This window comes from Phodopus roborovskii, unplaced genomic scaffold, assembly GCF_943737965.1.
Source record: "Phodopus roborovskii unplaced genomic scaffold, PHOROB, whole genome shotgun sequence".
Lineage (NCBI taxonomy): Eukaryota > Metazoa > Chordata > Mammalia > Rodentia > Cricetidae > Phodopus > Phodopus roborovskii.
In genome coordinates this window covers 18,180,066-18,203,432 of record NW_026126469.1, presented here as the reverse complement: position 1 = coordinate 18,203,432, position 23,367 = coordinate 18,180,066, and the positions used below count along the sequence as shown (strand labels likewise).

At 38.5% G+C, this 23,367-nt stretch overlaps 1 protein-coding gene across 6 annotated transcripts in view; it reads right to left on the bottom strand.

Annotated features, from left to right (window-relative positions):
* The window catches only part of Lrch3 (leucine rich repeats and calponin homology domain containing 3), an 88,512-nt gene that overhangs the window by 20,577 nt on the left and 44,568 nt on the right, over positions 1-23,367 (bottom strand). For 4 of the 6 annotated variants that reach the window (XM_051191366.1, XM_051191369.1, XM_051191365.1 and 1 more), the window contains exons 7-15: positions 19,618-19,711; positions 18,027-18,147; positions 15,088-15,236; positions 12,847-12,923; positions 8,633-8,684; positions 7,945-8,094; positions 6,321-6,371; positions 4,447-4,500; positions 1,061-1,132 (exon numbers count right to left, since the gene is read on the bottom strand). In XM_051191366.1, coding sequence (XP_051047323.1) covers positions 1,061-1,132; positions 4,447-4,500; positions 6,321-6,371; positions 7,945-8,094; positions 8,633-8,684; positions 12,847-12,923; positions 15,088-15,236; positions 18,027-18,147; positions 19,618-19,711 — 820 coding nt within the window. The remainder of the gene's footprint in view (positions 1-1,060; positions 1,133-4,446; positions 4,501-6,320; positions 6,372-7,944; positions 8,095-8,632; positions 8,685-12,846; positions 12,924-15,087; positions 15,237-18,026; positions 18,148-19,617; positions 19,712-23,367) is intronic. The other 2 variants (XM_051191367.1, XM_051191370.1) reach the window with 1 other exon arrangement.

Genomic DNA, 23,367 nt, shown 5'->3' with positions numbered 1-23,367 from the left:
TCTTCCAAATGCTGGGATTAAAGGTGCATGCTGCCACCGCCCAGATCTGGAAAGCTTTTAAAAATCTGCTTTATCAAATGTGAAGTTCATCTTAGAACATTTACTGTGCACAGAGGAATAACTACTGAAACGATGGTGTTGATTTTGCTAAACATTCTGCTATTGGTTAAATATTAATGCTACCAAAGTAGAGCTCTAAAGAGGGAGACAGGGCTTTTCAGAATTGGAATGTGTTCTGCTCATGTGCAAGTTCTAACCTGGCCCCATTTCCAGTCTTCTATTCTGCTGAGACACAAGGCACCTCCTTCATAAACTCTCACTACTGTGACCTCCACCACATCTTCCCCCATGATTGACTGAAATCACAAGGCAAAAGAAGTCCTTCCCCCTTCTTTTTGTCAGGTATTTTGTCATAGGCATGAGAAAAGTAACTAATACACAAACACAGGTGGCCAGAGGTCACCATTGGCTAATCTTTCCTATACAGCTGCAGTCCTCAACCTTCCTAATGCTGCAATCCTTTAATACAGTTACTGCTGTTGTGAACCCCCCCCATGAAATTATTTTCATTGCTACTTCATGACAGTAATTTTGCTACTTTATGAGTCATAATGTAAATCTGATTATATTGCACATAATATCTGATATGCAACCTCTGTGAAAGGGTCATTCAATCCCTAAAGGGGTCAAAACCCACAGGTTGAGAACCAACGCTATAGAGGTTTTTGGCAACTATACTTGTGCAGAGTGGATTCAAATTATTTTGCGTGTATATTAGGTAATAGAATTAATTTGACAGTGTGTATTAACTGCAGCAAATCACCTCCAGCAAAAAGTCAGAGTGACTTCACATTTAATCTGTATATAAATGATTGATGTTGGCTCTCACTAGCCAAGTCAGATGAAACTAATGCTAATACTTCCCTAACCTTAGGTATATTTCAGGAGATCCCTAAGTCTGCCTCACCGTTACTTCAATCCACTGAAAATGTAAGACCCCCTTGTACACCCTCTGCCGCCCTCCTGGAATTTCCTGGTGCATTAGTGCAGTAACAGATACCTTGAGAGGTGTGAAGGCAGAAGAATGAGGCAAGGTATCCACGCAGCTTACTCCATCCATGCCTGACAGCGACTAAATTTCAAACAAGGAAGAGAAAAAACAGAAGGCAGCATCTGAGTTAGCAAATGTCAGGCAGGCATAGCTAAGCAGTAAAATGAGCAGAGAAAAGGCCATCAACAACTTTTAAACTGTTTACTAAGATACTAATTGGCTGACAGAGAAGACCTGGGGAAAAACTGCATCATGTAGCCATTTACACAGCAGAGTTTTCCACCTATATAATTCAGAATACTCTCATGACCTCAGGCCACATTAATCTAGAATCAATTTTATAGCTTCTAGTAAGTCACAGAGAACATAAAGACAAACTGTTTCAGAACTCATGTTTCCCGTACAGACATCTTGTAATAAAAAAGATATTTCTTAGTAAAAATTATTTCGCATGGAAATAAAACTTAAGACATCTATGATTTTAGCAAAATAGCTTCACGTGTGTAGGGATATAGTAGTACCATGATGCACGTGTGAAGGCAGGGAACAACCTCAAGGTTTGGTCCTCACCTTCCTTCCATTTTTGAGACAGGGTCTCTCTGGCATCAGCTGCTGCATAATCAGGTTACAGAGAGTTTGTCTGCATTCACTCTCATTGCAGAAGAACAGGGGTTACAGATGCACTACTGTATTCAGTGTTATATGGGTCCCAGGGACTCCAAGTGCTTTACTCACTGAGTTTGTCAAGTAGGCCAGGCTAACTGGCCAGCAGACCCCAGGGATCCACTTGCATAGCCCCAGTACTAGAGTTACAAGTGTGCACCATCATACCAGGCTTTTTAAAGGGGGTGCTGAAATAATACACAGGTCTTCACGCATGGAAGGCAAGTATTTTACCCACTAAGACATCTCTTCATGATCACAGTGCCTCACCAACTCTCTCTCTATAATGACTTATGAGTGTTTTGTCTTAATGTATGTGTGTCTACCATATGCATCATGTGTGTGCCTGATGCCTGCTGAATGTCAGAAGAGGGTATGAAGAGGGTATCATATCTTTTGGCAGTGGAGTCACATACAGTTGTGAGCCATCACGTGGGTGCTGGGAACCAAACTTGAGTCATCTGCAAGCAGCAAGTGCTCTGAGTTGCTGAACCATCTCTCTGGCCCCAGAAAAGCCATTTCAAAGATGGGATGCTTAAGCAGATCCTTGATGAACGAGTACAGGTCAAAGAGTGTAAAGAGAAGAAAGAAGTCCATGCAGAGAGAACAGCATTACAAAGATCTGAGGACAGGGCTTTTCAGATTTGAAAAACTAAAAAAAAAAAAAAAAAAAAAAAAAAAAAAAAAGAGAGAGAGAGAGAGAGATGATTTAGAGTGAGTCAAGAGATAAGGTTAGAGACAGAGTAGCCAGAACACACAAAGCTTCATTCAGGCTATATTTTAAAGTGTACACTTTAAGAACTGTATGAAATGAACTCTTTGAAGAACAATTTTGAGACAATCAGAGAAAGATTAAAAATGTGACTCTTAAAAAATTTGACACTCTCTCTCTCTGAGATAGGGTAGATGACCTTGAATGCCTACTTCTCCACTGCCCAGCTTTTTTATTGGTTTTCCGAGGGTTTCTCTGTGGATTTGGAGGCTATCCTGGAACTTGTTTATAGACCAGGCTGGTCTCAAACTCACAGAGATCCACCTGCCTGCCTCCCGAGTGCTGGGATTAAAGGCATATGCCTGGCATGATACTGTTTATCATAAAAAAGTATAAACTTTGCTTTTTAAATTAATTATTATCTATTTCTGTGTTTTTTGAGGGCCTTGTCACACAGTCCAAGCATAAGCATGCTTTGAACTAGGCTCGAAGTTCAGGATGGCCTTGAACTTGAGGCAAACCTCTTGCTCATGCCCAGCCCCCTAAGAGTTGGAAATACAGAAGGGCATTACAATAACCAAAACTATTTGTTTTCAAGGCCATCTAATTTAGGAAATCAGGCCAACAACCAAAATGCAAGATTTTGTGTACTGATAGTGGCTAAAGGCTATTTCAGACTTCATGGTAAGGGCATTTTGCTATTACTGATTTTCCAAATTCTACTTTTTTTTTTTTTTTGACAAAAACACCTCAACACTCAAGAGTTTTATCACTTACTCTATGTGCTATTAAATCTCATCTTTGGCTTCCTATCATGTCTTTAGCTTTAGCGTGGAGGACAATCCAGCATGGGTATTTACTACAGGCCTTGGATTAGTCTGATGTAGATGCCAACCCAGCTCTGGATTTAGCAGCTTGAAACCTTGGACAAGCCACACGTGGGTAAGGCATTCAGTGCCTCACTAACTCAGCAGCAGTGAGTTTAACCTTATTTTTTAAGGTGGCTGTGAGAACTGAGTGAAATAATTGGCATCAGAGACCCTCACTATGAATTACATTTTCACTCCTTGTGGTAGTTAATTTATGCTAATACTCCAGAGGCTCATCATCATGGTCACTTTTCAGACTGCTGAGTTAATATGTACTTTATCCATCTTAACAGAAATGAAGATGGCAGAATACAGAGAAATGTGAGCAACAATGCAAGTTACATTGTAAAGACCTTTACACTGAAACCTGTAATTTGGACAGCACACACGATGGCAGTTTCTAGCACTTAAGAGAGGAGTTGCTACAGACATAAAACATGATGGGAAAAGCAATTTTGTAAATGGTTAGAATTCTCTTCCAAGACTGACACAAAAAACTTGAAATAAAGCCTTCATGTTCCGTTCACTATAGGTGGATGAAGCATCAGAGGACAATACTGCAGTTAATGTTTTCCTGAGTTAAAAATAAGCATGGAAGAACAACCTTCAAAATTAGATATTTAAACTTTAAGCTTGTAGATAAAGCTTTTGTTCCCACTTCTACAACCAGTGGGTTTTTCCAGTGCCAGTGTGCATGTGTGATACTGCAAGAGGGTAGAAGGGCATTCTGTAAAAATGAAAACAATGAAAAACAAATTACAATAAATAGGTTGCCACATAATTAGTGTCATGGAGTGCAGAACTCCATTTAACACACAGGGGTGACTCATGAGCCAAATTAATGATTAACAAGATGTCCTCAAAATTAGAAAAGGCATTAAAAAATTAATTATGGCATTATGTCTTATGATATACATATAAAGCAAGTAGGGTTCTCAATGCAAATGTTTTCCTTTGGAAAGCAATGGAAAGGTGTATGACTCAAACTCTAGAAGCCTAGCTAGATCACAAAGTTAATGGAAACAGATAGTTCTGGTTATTTGTAAAGCATTTAGTGATGGTGCCCATCATGTTTTATGGCATTTACATCAATTCTGAGTGAAAAGCACAACTGCCAGAAACAACATGAACTTCATTGTGCATTCTCTTACCACTAATAAGGCACTATCATCAGTGTGCTGAGACCTTCTGGATGGGAAGGGACACTGGGAAAGCGAAGAAAATGAAGTAATGTCAAAAACAAACAATGTACACAAGTGACACATTTCACAAATACATACACAGGAAAGCAACATATGAAGGCACGCTTCCAAAGATGTTGACACACAGGACTACATACATCATCTGTAGTTTATGCACCATAACAGTCAGTAGGTTGATCTGAGTCCAGACTTCCTTCTAGAGACCTTAAACAACTTCAAATGAGACCTTACTGCCTATACACCTTCTAAAGCTCAGGCAGGGGATGACTCTGCTCATAGAAGAGAACTATAAAGTACTGATGCAGCTGTGGACATTTTGTAAACCAATGACAAATTAAAAGTAAACCTAAGAGTTATGATTTCCAGTCATAGCATCTTTTCATTGCCTTTCTCAGACAAGTAAGGAAATGTTAGCTGGTGTATTGGCAGGAATACTTGGGAAGTGGGGACAGGAGGAGCAAGAATTCAAGGTCATCACCTTACATGGTGAGTTTGAGTACTGGCTGGGCTATATGAGACATCATCTCAAACAAACAAACAAACAAACAAAAAGAGAAACAAAACAGAAATGTCGAAGTAAAAAAAATGTATTAAGCTCATCAAACTTTGGTTGTTAAAACTTTGTATAATTGTCACTCTGTGAAGAAAGGACAACTGAAAATACATGAATGACTGTTTAAGGTCTCATAGCCACATACAAGGTGTTTATACAAAAGTAAATCAAAATGGTTACTAAGAACTGTGCTTCAAAAATCATGCGCTATTTAAAAGAGCCCCACATTAGGTTCTACATTTGTTCAGAGAGTGTGTGTTTGTGTTCCTGTGTGTGTGCCACAGCACACAATGAAGGTCAGAGGGCCCTGTGGAAGTCAGCTGTCATCTTCTACCCACTGGGTTCTGGGGAATTAAACTCAGATTGGTCATCAGGCTTGGCACAAAGAGCCCTACTTGCTGAGTCAGCCTGCCCACCTTATGTTAAGTTTTCAAATTCTGTACTTTACAAAGTCAAATAAATCAATAATCATAAACTGAAAATATAGGAGGTAAAAATAAGGGAATCTGGTCAGTACAAAAGTCTGCTATACTAAAATAACATTCATTTAATAATCTTCATTTTAGCAGACCAAATTAGGCACAAAAATTTAAATGGTTAAGCAGTTAAGTTTGAGTATTTATGTGTAATGAACTGTCTGGGCAGACCCAGAACTAACATTTGGTTGAGCACCATGGCCATTCACCTGTAAAGGCTGATTCAGGTTGCAAAGGGAGGGCTGAAATCTCTAGATGGTTGTCTGTGCAGACCTAACCTAAATGTTCCCCTACCTCCTTCCTAACCATGTACCTTATTCTCCTTCATATGTACAATTTCATTTCATTTCATTTTTTGTTTGTTTTTCCAGACACAGCTTCTCTATGTAGCTTTGGAACCTGTCCTGGCACTCACTCTGTAGACCAAGCTGGCTTCAAACTCACCTCTGCCTCCCTTTGAGTGCTGGGATTAAAAGAGTACGCTGCCACTACCACCTGGACATACGTAGAATTTTGTGGTGGGGGGGAAAAGACAATTTGGGAAGTAGGTTGGTTTGAGATGGGGGTTTCTCTACATAGCTCAGGCTAGCCTGAAATTCACTATGTAGCCTAGGGCCTCCTGCCTCTGCCTGATAGATGATGGAATTATGGACATATACCACTACACCAGCCAAAAAAGCATTTTTTGATCATTTAAACACTTTGATTATTAAAACATGATAATCATATGTCAAACATTTCATGTCCATTGCAAAAATAATAAATTTCCAGAAAAAGTAGTCATATGGCCTTACCTCACCATCTCCAGGGGGTTGCTGTTTCTGTGGACTTTGTGATGCTTTTTGCTATATGCCCAGAAAGAGGAAGCTAGTTAGAATTTTAACACTGGAACTTATACATTAATTAAATAGATCACATCAATTTGTTTCTTGTAATTAATAGTTAAGGAGATTATGATCCTGTTTTAAACATTTTAGTTTAAATGAAGAACAGCAACAAACTACACTATCATAGTTTTATAAGTGTAAATAAAAAAAATTAAAAACTTACACATACACATTCTGAGTATCTTGTGAATATTCTCATAAACTCGTTCACTCAAGTGAATTTATCTTTAATGATTTACTCATTGTTCAGCACCCATCGATTTAGAAATTTCTCATATGCTCAGCTATCAAAGGGCATGATGCCTTCCATGGTAATTATTAAACCAAGCTTAGGGATTATGCCTTCCTTTTGTACCAGACTAATTACTGCAATTACTTTCTATTCCATTTTCTCCTTTTGCTTCTTTCCAGACGGTTCTAACATGAGATGGACTTTTTCAGAAGGATCTATAAACTTGTTTCTAGGAATGCTGATTTAGCTTTTGTCTCTGGACAGATGACTTTTCTACATTGTAACAGAAGAGGACTCCAGTGAGGAGGAAGACCATGATTATCACAGGATTCAAAGAGCTGGGAGGGAGGAGGGTGGGGACAGGGCTGGAGAGATGGCACAGTGGTTAAGAGCACTACATGGCAGCCTATAACTCTGTTCTAAAGGGTCTGAAACCTTCTTACGTCCAAGGGCCCCAGGCATACATGTAGCACACAAACACACACATACATACATGTAGGCAAAATACACACAAAATAAATAAACATGAAGGAAGCATTCATATAAAACAACAGAACAAAAATTCAGAGAGTACTTTCAAAAGATGGTCTCTGTCTAAAATCCTAAAACTTTTCTAGGCAACAATGATTCATTCAACAAAAGTCTCTTGAGTTTATCTACAGACTCAAACCTGGTAACTTCCAGTGAGCAAAACACATAGTTCCTGTCTTGAAGTTTACAAATGGATGGGAGAGACATATTATGTAAACAAAATTATAAATACCTAACTATTTATTATTTATCACTTGATAATACCAAGGTGACTTCAAAATGAAAAAACAAACCATACAATCAACATTTGTTTTCCATAGTTCTCAGACTGCACTACAGATGCTGTAAAATATCCATGGAAGAAACAATAACAGGTGTGTCCTTGCTGAGCAGGTATGGAAACAGGAAGGAAGGAAAGAATCAAAGATCAAGAAAGAATGAAGCCTGGCAGCTGCCAACAGCATTTGCTACAGGAAAAATCATGAGACGAGTTTGGACGATAACAGTTTGACATTCACGCGGTACTGCCACTTTCACGATCTTTACTACACCTGAGATGGGAGAGCCAGCAGCCCCATAGTAAGGTGGTCAAGGCAATGGTTCTACTGCTCGAGGGGGACAGTCACTCTATCTTTAGTTGAGATTCCTTATAAGAGAAACAATTGTTCCTTCAATTAAGGCAAAAATAACTGGCAGTCTTGGCAAAATGAATAAACATTTACGTCTCCTAACTTCAAGAGTATCTGTCAATGATGGTTAAGGACTTACTTTGACAAAGTCCAGGACAGCATCTCTCTGAATCTGCTTGGTCCTTATTTTCTCCTCCTCATACTGCAGGGCTGCAAGCTGTGCCTCTCTCCGAGTGCACTCGATGGACTGTTCTCTCCTCTGATGAAGCTCCAAATCTGAATGTGAAAGCTGCAAGAGAGGTTTCATTTTGGACATACAAGTGAGGATAAGGGTCAACATGTCAGTAACCTGTATTAATATAAAGAATGCTGCTATCTCAAGTTTTGCTTTGCATTACTAACATTTTAAAAAATTCACTGTTCTTGTATGTATGAAAGCAGGCACTATCATGTCCACATGCTATATGAATTAACTGAGAAGACAAATACTAAACTTACGGATATCTGGCAATTAATGGCAGTTTAAGTATTATAAAAGAAAACGGGGTTTGCAAGAAAGCTCAGCCAGTAAAGGTGCTTGCCACCAAATACTAATGACCTGAGTTCCATCCCAGGAACCCACGGTGGCACATGCCTTTTGTCCCAGCACTGGCTAGGTAGAGGCAGACAGATCTCTGTGGATTTGAGGCCAGCCTGGTATACAGAGTGAATTCCAGAACATCACAGAGAAACCCTGTCTCAAAAAAAAAAAAAACCCAACCAAAAGAACAAAATCTAATAGCTAAAACAAAAAAAAAAAAAAAAAAAAAAAAAAAAAAAAAACTTACCCGATTGTGACTTGGTGGCAGTGATAACACAGATGATTGTTCAACTGGAACTCTGGATCAGAAAAAAAAGAGATAAGGGACAAGTGAAATTTTCATTGTTAACTGAAGTTTCTGTCAATGACTAGGCAACCTGTTAAGTCAACACTGAAAGAGTAATTGAATTTTGTAGCCAAGAAATTACATTAACCTACAGGCCTACCTGATATCTCCAACTTGCGTATCATGTGATGGTATCACTGATGGCTAGCTAACCACTGTCTATGCCAGCCAACAGTGATGACAGTTGTTTGAGAGTACTTTTCAAACATCTTTTTTTTTTTTTTTTTTTTTTTTTTTTGGTAACACAGAGCTATTACCCACTTACCTACCATCACTGAAACAAGAGATGTGTAAACTGAGATCCTTTGATGGGCACAGGTATTTTATCAACAGAAACCTGGGCTGCAGCAGAACCTGGGGACTACACTTACAGAGCATCTTAAGTAACAAAGTAAAGATTCTGTTGATTTTCATTCTGAAGAAAAAGGTGAGGCCCTATGTGATGCTTAACAAACACAAAGACAGCACCACTTTCCTCAACTATACAGTCTGTTATTTATTTTCTTCCTCAAGCAGGGTCACATTTTTCCAGGCTCTGTAAATCATGTGTGTTTCACTGACATCAGTAAGCTAGTAGGCAAATGAAGCAAACTCTAAGCTCTAGTAGTCTCAACCCCTAAAAAACAAAATTGTTTTTTCTTGCTAGTGCTAGAAGTCAAACTTAGGGGCTCATATTCTTTAATCTGGCATTTAGGACTCTACCACCTTTCTTAATGTGCCTATATTTTCTCTGGTAGGATCTTACTTTTCATGTTAAGGACACAAATTTCAAGTCGTCTAAAGACTCTGTGCTGGCCAGTTTTTATGTCAACTTCATGCAGGTTAGTGTCATTAGAAAGAAACCTAAACTGACAAAGTGTCCCCACTAGATTTCCTACAGGCACGTAGGTGTGGCATTTTCTTAGTGTTTGAAGTGGGAGGGCTCAGCCTACTGTGATGATACCACCCCTAGGCAGGGGGCTCTGGAGTACATAAGAAAGCAGGCCGAGCAAGCCAGTAAGCAAGGCTGAGCAACTCCAAGTCTTCTGTTCCAGTTCCTACTTCCCAGAACCCCACCTGATTTCCCAGCCCTGGCTTATTTCACTGATGGACTTACAAACTAGGGTGAAATAAACCCTTTTCTTCCCAAGTTGCTTTTGGTTGTGACGTTCTACCACAGCTACAAACAGACTCCAATTTATGGAGAACATCTCAAAAAGGTCTTTTCCTCTTCTTTAGTTTTTCTTTTTCAAAGATTTATTTATTTTTTATGGATACAGTGTTCGGCCTGCAAGTATTAAACTGAAGTTGTCAGGCTTGGTGGCAAATGTACCTGCTGAGCCTCTTGTTGACCCAGGACTTCCCCCTTTGATACACTTGTGAAATAAAGGTTTTTAATTTATAGAAGCTCATGTTATTTATTTTTTTTTGGGGGGGGGATAATATCTTTCTGGGACAAACAGGAACAAATACTCATTGGGTTCTTAGCATGTACTGTTATATATTCACTGTATTAAGTATTTCCCTCATATTGGTATTTATTGATTGGCCTCACAGTAACCCTATGAACAAAGAACTACTATAACCCTCAGCTGAAAACTAAGAATTTGAGCCTCAGGAACAGTGACCTTCTCAAGGTGACACAGTCTATAGGTTGTAAAGTTAGACTTAAATCCTGCTATTTGATTTTATATTCTCAACTACCATGTAATCTATGAGAACTGAAAGGGACTTCAGGTACTGTGCTGTATCAGCTGTTACATTTACAACTAAGAAAAGTGAACGCCTTGGGACTTAATGGTAGGTATATATATGTCAAATCCTGAACTAGAACCCAAGCTTTCTAGTAAGCTTAGACTCCTCCTCTATCATCCCCACTCAACATGAGAGTTGATCTCAAGATGAGAAAGGGAAGTATTCTGGGACTTTAAAATGGAGCAATAAACTGGGGGTGGTGGCGCACACCTTTAATCCCAGCACTTGGGAGGCAGAGGCTGGTAGATTTCTGTGAGTTTGCAACAGAAGCTAATTAAGGACTCCGACACTGCATGACATTTCTAGGCCCTGTCTTCTCTTACACATTTGGAGACAGGGTCTCATTAAGTTGTCTAAGCTAGCATTGGACTTTCAATCCTTCTACTACAGGCCCCTGAGTGCCTGGGATTCCAGGCCTATGCTCAGCTCCTAACATATTTCTTTACCCTCCTTTTATACTGAACTTTCTTTTAAGAAGCTAGCCAAACCCAGTCTCTATTTTGTAAGTCTTACTGTGTTTGCTGGGCCGTTTAAGCCAAGGCAGCAGGCCTAGTCCTCCTCACCTAGCCCAGTGGATTGGTAGTATGGGGCACTTCATCCTTATCTCTCTTTTTTCCTGAAAGAGTTTGTAGTTTATTTATCTATTTACTTTCTTTGCTGTGCAGCCTGGCATTGGGATTGGTGACTGATGGCCAGACGTGCTGTTCTACTTTGTGGCTCTTGGAGGGAACTTTGTGAGCAATCTCAGCATAGTAAGCTTTGTTGCATACCATCAACATTTCCAGCTCTTAACCACTGTGGACCAGGAACTTACAGAAGCTAATGGAGAGCATGTTGTTGCTTCTTAACTGATGCTGGGCACCAGAGTTTGGCCGTGGATCTTCTCTGCACCCTAATGTCAATACATATGGCTTTCTGTCAGTTTTGCTCACATCAGTCTGACTGGTGCTAAGTGAAGTTATTGGTCTTTTTTTTTTTGGTGATCTTGGGTTTCATCAGATGCTGGAGGGTAGCCATGATGCTGCCAAAGAGATGGTAGCTACCTTGAAGGCAGCACAGAAGAAGAATGAAGCCTTCTCCATTTTAAAAATCCTCCTTTTCATTTTAGCCTTTCCAACATTATCCTTTGTCTTCCATCCCTATGATGATCCTGCTTAGGCTCTTTTGCCAGTAGTTTAAGCTCCAGTTTCTCCATATCTCGTGTGTGTCTAACTGCTTACTAAATATTTCAAGTGTGTGCCTAATGGGCATTTATAAAAAATCCATTCTGAGATAAATTTCAAAGTATACAAAATTTAACTAAACCTCTAAGAAATAAGTGACAGGTATAAAAGGCCAAGTTATAAAATTTTCATATTGGGAGAGATGGTTCAGTGGTTAAGAGCACTGACTGTTCTTCCAGAGGACCCGAGTTGAAGTCCTAGCACCCACATGGCAGCTCTCACAACTGTCTGTGACTTCAGTTCCAGGGGATCTGACACGAATGGCAAAGCAACAATGCACATAAAATAAAATAAAATGTTTTTCTAATTCATTATTCTTCCTACATTTTCTTTATTCCATCCATATCATAGTTCCTGAGACAATAATGGCATGCCAGTTGTTATGAATATCTATGGATGGATGACAGATGCTATACAGTAAATTCACTGTCATTTAAGAACAGACATATCAGCTGAGTGTGGTGGTGCAAGCCTTTGATTCCATGAGGCACAAACAGCTGGATCTCTGAGTTCAAGGCCAGCTGATCTACAGACTGAGTTCTAGGACAGCCAGGGCTACATAGAGGAACCCCAACTTGAAAACTAAAAACCAAAACCAAAAAAAAAAAGAACAGATATATCAAGCCTACTGTTTTTTAAGATTTCATACACAAGGACCAAAGACTGGGAAAAAAATTAACTACTGTGATACAGTTTATAGGCAGAAACATTTCAGAGTTCTAGAATGAAAACCAGCACTGAGCTAATTTCAGAAACAGTAAGACTCTAAGTACAGTGGAGAGACTGTCAAAATTGAAGTAAGAATGAAAATACATGTAACTTATTCCATTACCCATTCAAAAATTTAAGTTAAAAAGTGAGGTTTCTGAAAATCTTTACATTTTCTATGCATAAATTAATATTCATCACCACAAAATTTCACTATTACTAAGTACTTTCAAATCAACTAAGTCTAAAGTTTAGGTAGTCTGGATTTGGAATCAATAAATCATTTTTACAGTGGTGTGAGTACAAATGCAGACTCATGTACATGGCATGTAAAGCACACATAAACCAAATGTCTTCATTATATCTGCATCTACACAAAACCAAAATCAATTCACAATCTTACTGTATTACTGAGTTCCAAAACAGAATTAAGTAGTTGCTTTTTCAAACCTGTTTTGATGTGAGTATCTTTTCATGTCTTCTGTTCTTTGAAATTCTCTAACAGGTATTGGCTTTACTGGTGTGCCCTAGGCCAAAAAGAAAAAAGTCAGTAAATAAATTGAAAACACATAATATGTCAAAAATGCTGTAATTATGTTTTTAATTAGTTTTATCTTTAGGAAATTTTATTTTGATAGAATTTTCCTTTGTGAGCTATGTTTAAAAGCATTCAGGCTAGCAGGTTGTGCTAGTACATGCCTATAATCCCAGCACTCAGGAAGCTGAGGCAAAAGAACTGAGTTTGAGGACAGCCTGGGTGACAGGGAGACTCCATCTGAAGAAACTAAAAGCAAGGGCTGCTGAGATGGGTCAATGTTAGAAGGCACTTGCTGTGCAAACCAGAAACCTGAGTGTGATCTCCAGAACTACAGAAAGCTGGATGGGGAGAACCAACTCCACAAAGTTGTCCTGTGACCTCCACGGGTGCACTGTGGTATGTGTGCTGACATACTCACACACATACAAATGAAAAGAAGCAGAACCAAACCAAACCAAACACACATTAAAAAACCCACAGGCTGTATTATAGGCTTTGATGAATAAGCAAATGCAAAATCTATGAATATTTAACTTAACAGGTTCTCTCCTTACTGTATAAATTAGTGATTATGCAGAGTAATATTGTCAGAATAAAAAGATCCATAGCAACCAAGTGTGGTGGTGCACATGTTTAATCCCAGCAATCGGTAGGCAGAAGGTGACCTTTGTGAGTTCGAGGACAGCCTGTTCTATACAGTGAGTTCCAGGACAATCAGGGCTCTATAGTGAGATCCTGTCTCCAAAAACAAATAAACAAAAAAGGCCTCAGAAGTCAGCTCACACTCTCTTTCATTGTTGCATCACACTTTTACAAACTGCCCAATTTTAGAAAGCTACATGACACAAAAACACCAAGAGCTTTATGCCAAAGAATCACCATAGCTTCTACATACAAGAGGTAGAATTTAAAAACACTAAAGAAGCCTCTACAATGTGGAAGGGAAATAGTAATACAACATTGCTCAGTAGGCCAGTAAGCAGTTTCTGTTCCATTCTGCGGAGACACCCCACTTAGACTACCTAAGCATTATAAAGTGATTAAAGGAAGACAAGAAAAGAGATTTCTCTAAAGAGCACTATGTAGCATTATTAATTTAAGTTTTATTATATAGTAACTCTTTACTCTAGCAGAGACTAACAGCTTGAACCACAGGTCAGTTTTATCAGTCACTGGTCTATCATCTTCTCTTGGCTACAGGGTTAGATTTATGTGATTTTTATCTGATTTTAGATACAAATGTCTTCTGAACTGCAACAAAAATGACTGTGTTCACAAGCCTTCAAACAGGAGCCAGAGGATTATTTTAAGGAATGCTATTACTCTACAGTGCATTCCACTTGAAGCAACTGATTCTTGATTTCTAAGTTAAATGCATCATTCTTCAAAAAGGCCCCTAGTGTTTCTCAAATAACCCCTGCTCAGGACCTGGGACAAACTCCAGACATTAACACAGCATACACTAAAATGAAGCATTTTACTATGCTGACTAGACACATTGAAGAATGCTATTCTACTTAAGACCCTTGAGGAACTGGCAGAGTCTACAGTGGTCTGAATGCTTATTTGTATTTTAGGCAATTCAATGCTTCATTATAAGAGACACCCAAGAATTTTAATAGCAAACAATTTATATTCTGTTAACTTAGGATAAAAGTACCAGTATAATTACACTTGTTATTATTCTATGAGTAACTTGAATGTTCCTCAAAAGTCAACCTTGGTTTAATTATCTATCAAATTATGATTTATAGTTAAAAATTATAAAAAAGAAAAGCAATCAAGAAAAAAAAAAAACAAAAAAGCCAGCCAGAAAGCAAAACAATATAATAAAGAAAAGTCTTCTATCCCTTGCATGTCCTCCAAAGGCCTGAGGTCATGCTCAGGTGTCACTCTCCTGTCTCCTTTCACCGCATCCTCAAATGAGTGAAATCTGACTTTTTAATCTGAAGAATAAAACTTGAACCATTTTTGAGAGTATTTCCTGATTTTTCCAAATTAAGTCTGAAAAATCCAAGTCTAAAATAGGAAAGGAAAATAAAACAAATAGGCCTAGACCAATAAATCATGGACATGACTGCAATCTATACCAACCATCCTGATTGTTTTCAGTAGGGGATACTCACTTCCTTAGGCTAGAATGGGGATACTACCTCATGGGAGATTCGCCGTTGTTCAATGTATGCCATGAACTGTGAGCTGAGACTGCTGCTGTCCAAGCTTTTGGGCTGCTTGGCATCGTTCTCTTCTTCTTCTGTAGTAGAGCTGTCAATGTAGTCAATCTGATCCAGATCATGCTCCACTGTACCCCAGAGAGAGACAGAGTTAAAGTTAAACAGTCAATAAAGACATTTGCTTAAATTACATTCTCCCTTTTCCTCGTGTTTGTTCTGTGACACCAGCCTTTAGTATTTAGTCTATAGCCCCTTGCAAGAATTGTCTCTTGAAAACCTTAGTCCATATACACTAAAGAATGCAACAACTGAGGGTGAGTCATTAAGTGTAGACCCTGATATGTGTTTTCTCTGGATGGCTCTGCAGTATTTTAAACAGGCAGTATGAGTTGTGGGACAGAAGCCGGCTGGTTAGCTGCAGCTTAGAGACAGACGGCTGTGTCCTTTCATTAGTATGGGATTCAGAAAATGTAACCATTAACTCAGAAGAGAGACAAGACAACAAAAGACATGGGAAAAGAAGAAACTTATTGACTGCTTCCCTTCCTGTAGCTCAAACTTAAAAAAAAGAGAGAACAAAGATTTCCCTATTTAGATTATATGCTAGAGGTCAATGCTTTGGATACTTTTGCAGCAATTTGTTGAGTGAAAGGGAGTCATCTGAAGAATTTTTTTCTTCTCAAGATACTGACTGGAAAGTGTATCTTACAACTTATTAAAGAAAAAGTCTACTCAGCTAAAAAAGACACTTTTGGGGGAAGGGAGGCAACTGGAGACATGGCCATAGAATGGTTTCATCTGTTAAGCTTCTGGATGTCTGTAATCGTTAAAGCTAACTACTTTTAACAGTTACATAAAATGGCACACTAGGACCTTGCTGCCAAGATGTTTCTCAAGCAATGCAATAAATGCAAATCATTGTTTTATGCTGTCCCACTGTGCCACAACACTGAATTTAACTGGTCTGGTTTATATTAAATTGAATTTTGTGTGATAAATTTATTCAGATCTAAAAGGATGAAAAGGTTATAAGGTGATATTACATTAGAAATCTGATACACACACACACATACATACATACATATATTTATTTATCTATTCTATATGCTGTAATTTGCCCAATTAAATAGTTTATATATTAAGACCATTTCTCATGAAAACACATCAGGCTTTCATATTATTCAGACTAGTACAGTCAAAATTTGATGAAGATTTTGTAGTTATATCTCAATTCAGAAAAGCCACATTTCAGTTTTTTAAATTTGTATGCTGGGTATATCTGTGGTGTATGCATGTGTACAAGCATGTTTGTGGCTGTATGTGCACATGTATGTGTACATGTGGAGGCGAGAGGCTGATGTCAGGTGTCTTTATTGTTAGCCAGCTTATTTTAATAAGTAACAGAAACAAAGAAGAATGTAAGGACAAAACAACAACAAACCCCACAAAAAACAAGTGACATTAGAAACAAAATTGCTTCTCAAAAACAAGTGCATTTCTGGAAAATCAATGTAATTTATCCCTCAATACTGGCCCTCAAAATTTGAACATTAGGCTTTAAAATTCAAATTGGAAGAATTTAGAATAGAATGCTAAACTCTACTTCAGAAGTACATGGGAGCAGAGAGAACTGTTTATTTTTAAAATGACTACTATGAATCAGGTGTTGGTGGCTCACGCCTTTAATCCCAGCACTTGGGAGATAGAGGCAGGCGGGTATCTGTGAATTCGAGGCCAGCCTGGTCTACAGAGCTAGTTCCAGGACAACCTACAAAGCAATACAGAGAAACCCTGTCTCGAAAAACAAAATAAAACAAACAAACAAAATCTACTAATTTCAGTGTCAGAATAGGAAAAGCTAGTTTTCAGAAGCCCCAAACAACACCACTCCAGATCAAAAACAAAGTTGACACTAAGACATGCCCTGAAGGATGGGCATGCTGGTAGACACTTATAGTCCCCAGTGTTCAGGGGCTGCAAGATTACTTGAATCCAGGGGCTGGAGGCCAGCCTGGATAATGGAGTGAAAACCCAATTTTAAACATTGTTGGCTAAATGACTCAGTAGGCAAAAACATTTGCTGCTGAGCCTAATGACCTGAATTTGATCCCTGGGATTTGCAATATGGAAGGAGAGGAAAAGTTGTTCTTAACCTCATCACGCCTATGGTGGTACACTCCTTCCCAATAAATAAAAGTTAAAAACAAACACAAGCAGATAAACATCATCGATGAAAAAGCTCAAGGAGTTTCTTTAAAATGAAGAATTTAAAAAAGAGACTCTATTACTCCAGAAGAATATCGTAGTAAGACCAAGATAAACAAGATCTACTCCAGACAACTGTCCTTGATAAATTTTCCCCTGAAGTAAGTAAGGATGAGAAGGAAATAATGTTAATTACAAACTGAAAATAAAGAGAAGTTAAATTTTCATCCCAATGGCAAACTATTCTTTTGGTCATATATAAACAGAAGTCTTTACAAGAGTGAAGGAGATACAGATGACATCACAAAAGGTGGGGTGACGGCAATTCTCTACATCTAACCAACCCCATGCCTTCCCTGCATGCTGCCATGTCTTCCTCTCCACGGCCTGTAACCCTTTGGAACCTTAAGCCAAAACAAACTATTTCTTCCTTAAACAACAACAAAGTTAAGGTAGCAGCTAGGCTCAGTTGGTAAAGTCCTTGCCTATCACACACAAGGCGCTGGGTCCAATCCTCAACACTACAGAACCAGGTGTGGTGGAGCACACCTGTACTCCCAGGGCTGGGGAGGAGGGAGGAAGACCAGGTGGAGGCAGGAGGAGCAGAAATTCCAAGTTACCCTGAGTTTGAGCCAGTCTGGGCTACAGGAGAGCATGTTATAAAACAAAATAAGCTAACTAAAAAGGCTTTGAATATCATCAGTCTTGTTTACCTCCGCCATTTGTGACCACCACACTGCTGCGATTTTCCTGGTACTGACTTTCTCTCCGAAGTCTCTGCTCTTTAGTAATCTCCGCCACTCGAAGAGGCAGATCTGAAAATTCATCTGTAGGCTTAAAAAGCAGAAACATTAAAAACCATAATTTCCAGGGGCGGTGGTGATATATGCCTTTAATCCTAGCACTCAGGAAGCAGAGTCAGGCAGATCTCTGCAAATTTGAGGCCAGCCTGGTCTACAGAGTGAGTTCAGGACAGCCAGGGCTTCACAGAGAAACCCTATCTTGAAAAACAAAACAAAACAACCCCCCCAAACAAAACAACAAATCAAACCAAACAAACAAAAGACCCATCACTCCCAATTTTAGATAATATAAAGTACATGGGTAGAAACTAAAATTTACATAGAAGGAGATGAAGCAAAACAATTTTGGAAATGACAGTGAATATTGTATAATTCTGTGCATATATTTAATGCAACTGAAATGTACTTTAAAATGGCAAATTTTATCACAATGAACAAAAAAAAGAAGGATATTCAGAAGTGTAAATAAAAATTTACATGGGTTTAAATTATACACACACACAAACACACACTGCAATATTCATGAACATAGTCACCAAGACCTACATATGTAACTACTACTGGTAATGAAGTTGTGATCTAATTTTAATTTGTTTTGATTTACTTATTATTTGATTTATTTACTTATTTATGTTTGATAGGGTCTCACTGTGCAGCCCTGGATGGCCTGGAACTCACTATGTAGTCCTGACTGGCTTTAAAAAAACTTATAGAGATCCACCTGCCACTGCCCCCGGAGAGCTGGGATTCACGGCAGTCAAGGCATGTGCTGCTGCAGCCGGCTTCTGTTCTGAACTCTTAATGAAGCAATCTTATAAAATCTCTGTTACCAGTACCTTTAGCAAAAGTATAGTCATTTAATTCATAGCTAAAATACACTCTAGTAATTTTAAATGACAGAAAATATAATATTATTAATTAATCAAAATGAACAAAAAAAACCCCATGTATTTTGGGGCATGTGAATGAACTCACTAAGGTGTCTAGGGAAGAGCTCCACCATTGAGCTCACATCTGGAGCTCAGGCTCCACTTTGTACCCATCAGTTTACAGTCCTATTTACCTTCCCAACTTCCAGGGCCCCTCCTATTACCATCTCCAATCCATATTATCCAGCCCAAGTTCTACATGTCAAGGTTTTTTTTTTATTGTTTTGTTTGAGACAGAGACTTTCAGTGCAAGCTGTCCTGGAACTATTATCTGGGTCAAGCTATCTTTAAATCCATGGCCCCCCTGCCTCAGCCTCCTAAGAGAGTTAGGATTATAGAGACATGTTACCATGGGCCAATTAGGCTTCAGTTTAACCACCTCAACTCCTATTCTGCTTCCCAGAATATCTATATATGAGATTAAACAGTATAGAACTCTTGTTTGGTAGACCTATGTGGGGGTTTTGCCCTTTATTTAATGTTTCTCTATTTTATGTAATAAACTGAATTTCAATTTAGATATTCCTATTCATTTAAAACATTTTTTTCTAAATCATACGAAGAACACTTACCTCATTTCCTGACCACCTCTTATCTCCACTATCCACACTATTGAAGCCTGAATCAAGGGCTCCATAAGGGCGACCTGAGTACAGTTCTTCATGGCTGTCCAAAAGAAGAGTTACTTATTACTATGAGGCTGGATAATTTAAAATTAGCATTTGAAATTAACCAATCACAACTTCATTAACATTCTCATGACACTCAGTCACATAAATATTAGAGCTAAGTGAGCATCCTCTGAGCTTTATAACAAGAAAATTCCAAACAGGAAAAAAGAAAACAGACTAGTATGACTCCCCACACTCAGAATCTACTTTCAAAAGTACCACTGCTCAATTCAGTTTAATTGTGCTCATTAATGTTAGCTTACAACACAATGGATTTCCTCTCATAGTGTTTCCATATCCAAGTGCCACCACAGTCTTCATCTGCTCACACCCCCTCCTCTCTCCCTCCCAACTGTTTCTTCCTCCCGTCCATCCTTCTTTCTGCTTTACTATCACAGCTGCTCGACTGCCCTGCTTTCATGTCCCTTGAGATCTCTTCCTCCACTCTCAGGACTCCCTTGCTAACATTCACACAAACATGCATGGCTCTATATGGATGTCTCTTTAACAAGCTAGCCTCGAACCGGTAACTTCTCTAGAGCAAGATGATGGAGTGGTATAGCACAATAGGGTTTATGGTGTAGCTTCTTAGTCTGAGAAAATACAACTCATGGGTTGTACAGAACCTTGAACAAACAAATAAGTTATCACTTCAGTAAGCATGTGCTTTTTAAAAGATTTATTTATTATGTATTTTTTTTTTTTTTTTAACATATGAGTGCTTTGTCTGCACATATACCAGAAGAGGGCACCAGATCTCATTATGGATGTGTGCTGTCTGGGAATTGAACTCAGAATCTAAGGAAGAGCAGCCAGAGCTCTTAATCTCTGAGCCATCTCTCCAGCCCCAACAATGTACTCATAAAAGAGAGCACTTCTTGTCAAAAGTCACTACATCTATTTCAATTAAATTTGAGCAACGAGTGTTGACTGAATATCCCATGATGTTTTAGGTCCTAAGATTGAGCATCACTGGCTTTTAAAAGACTAGGTTTGTTGAACAAAATTAATTCAGAGGTTGGAGTTACAGAGGCAGGTCTTCCTTTTTTTGATTAGAGGCTCACTCTGTAGTCCAGAGTTGACCCTGAATTTTCCTGTGTGCTAGGAGGCAGGACCTTTCTTTCTTTCTTTCTTCCTTTGTTTCTTTCTTTCTTTCTTTCTTTCTTTCTTTCTTTCTTCCTTCCTTTCTTTCTTATTTATAGTTTATGTGCATTGTTTTTTCCTGCATATATGTCTGTGAAGGTGTTGAATCCTCAGAAATTGGAGTTACTGACAGGTGTGAGCTGCCATGTGGGTGCTGGGAATTGGACTCAGGATCTCTGGAAGAGCAGCCAGTTCTCTGAACCACTGAGTCATATCTCTAGCCCCATGGATGGATTTTTCTTACCAGTCAGTGGCTTAGTATCTCCTTAGTTTGGGTTTATTCTCACATAAACAAAAATAAATATTTAGTCAATAACATAAAGTGGCTTAAAATTATCTTATAAAAAAGTAGCATTAGCCAGGTGTGGCAATGAACATCTTTAATCCTAGTACTTCAGCGCTTGAGAGGCAGAGATAGCCAAGTGGGAGTTCAAGGCCAGCTTGGTTTCAGGGAGTTCCAGGTCAGCTGGAGCTACACAGAGAAACTCTGTCTTAAAAAAAAAAAGAAGACGAAAACATGTCTCTATCCATCACCAATGAAAACCTTGGTGCCACTAAATAAAGCAAAGATAATATTAGAGCAGTTTACCAAATGGGATGGAAACGAATGTATCTGGAAACAAATACAAACTTGTAATTTTTATAAGTTTATTTCTGTCGGTGCTGGGTTTTGTGGTAGTATTATTTTTTAACTAAACACGAATTTTTATATTCATTTCACACAGTGAATTTTAACTTGTACTTTGGCCATTACCCCTATGCCTTTTACTGTTTAAAACAGGGTCTTGTTCCTTAACAGGTGTAGCATCCTTCTGCCTGCCTCCAAGTGCTGGGATTGTGGTAATTACCACTATGCTAAACTTGTGGGTCATTCTTTTTAAAAATGATACACAACCGGATGGTAGTGGCACATGCCTTTAATCCCAGCACATGGGTGGATGGGGTGGGAGGGGCATAGGCAGGTGGATCTCTGTGAGTTTGAGGCCAGCCTGGTTTACAAAGCTACACAGAAAAACCTTGTCTGGAAAAACCAAAATCAAAACAAAACAAAACCCAAAGAAACAAAAACAAACAAACACAAACAAACAAACAAACAAAAAAGCAGATACACAAGCATTAAGTTAAATCTGGCCAGGCATGTTAGTGCACACGTTTAATCCCAGCACTCAGAAGGCAGAGGCAGGTGGAACTAAATTCAAGGCCAGCCTGGTCTACAGAGTGAATCCCAGGCCAACCAAGGTGACACAATTAAGACACTATCTCAACCCCCTCCCTCCAAAAAACAAAACAAGAAACCCAACATAAATGGCTAAATCTAAGAACTGAAAGTACTTGCCTGTCTAGTTTGTACTGAATATTCAAAGAGTTAAGGGGCTCTTTAGGAGGTTTGGACTCCATCTGAATTATTTATATAGATTTTTATGGTCATGTTAAGAACTTTTAGATTTAGAGTATTTGATATTTAGAACTACTGCCAGAATATAAGAGTGTAAAGGTTACACTGACAATGGACGTTTAGAAAGGTTAAGCAGCTTAGTACCCTAAGAAGACAGAAACTCAGAACCAAGAGCCTCTAACTCCATGCCTACACTTTAGACAAATAACCAGCAACTCTAATGCAATTCTATGCATCTGTACCTCTGAAAGAAAAGCAGGAAGGTACAGCATTTCATTCCTTGGTACTTGAGGAGAATGTACCACCATACCCAGCAGGGTTTTTTATTGTTGCTATTATTGTTTGTTTGTTTGTTTTTAGAGACTGGGTTGTCTAAGGTGAGTCCAAATTCCTGGGTTCAAGCCATCCTTCTGCTTAAGCCTTCTAAGGGGGTAGAACTATAGACACAAGTCACTGTACCTAGTTGGATCCTCTGCTCATGAACTTCAAATCATCTTTAGATTATTGATAATGTCTAATGTAATATAAAGGCCATGTAAATAGCTGCTGTGCTGTATTGTTTAGGGAATAATGACAAGAAAAAAGTATAAATGTTTATAGCACAAGTTTTTCCTCCCACCCTCACCCCTCCCAAACACTTTTAATCTGTACTTGGTTGAATTCATGGAAACAGAGGGTCAGCTATATCCACATATATGTACCAAATTAATATTTCTAGAACATTCTGAAACAATAGTTTGTGTCTGAAAAAATGGAAAATACAGAAAACAGCCTAACTAGTAACCATAACTAGAGATTATGACAGATACTGTAATGGAATACTTCTATAACTTCTAATTCCTTTGGAGAGAAATGACATCTTTATGTTATTTAGGTTTCCCATTTACTTAGAAACCTGAAAGAACATTTTTCCATAAATTCAAGCCTTTTATCTGTTAGCAAGCATGTACTGAAGTCCTTTGCCAGGTAACTTAATATTCTATATATTTCATATTATATATTTAAAATAACATAAGTACTATAATATTTACAAAGATAAATTAGGGCAGCCTCAGAACTAAAGAACAGGTCCCAGAGAAACAGGTTCTGCAAACAGTGTACCAGCCCTCAAT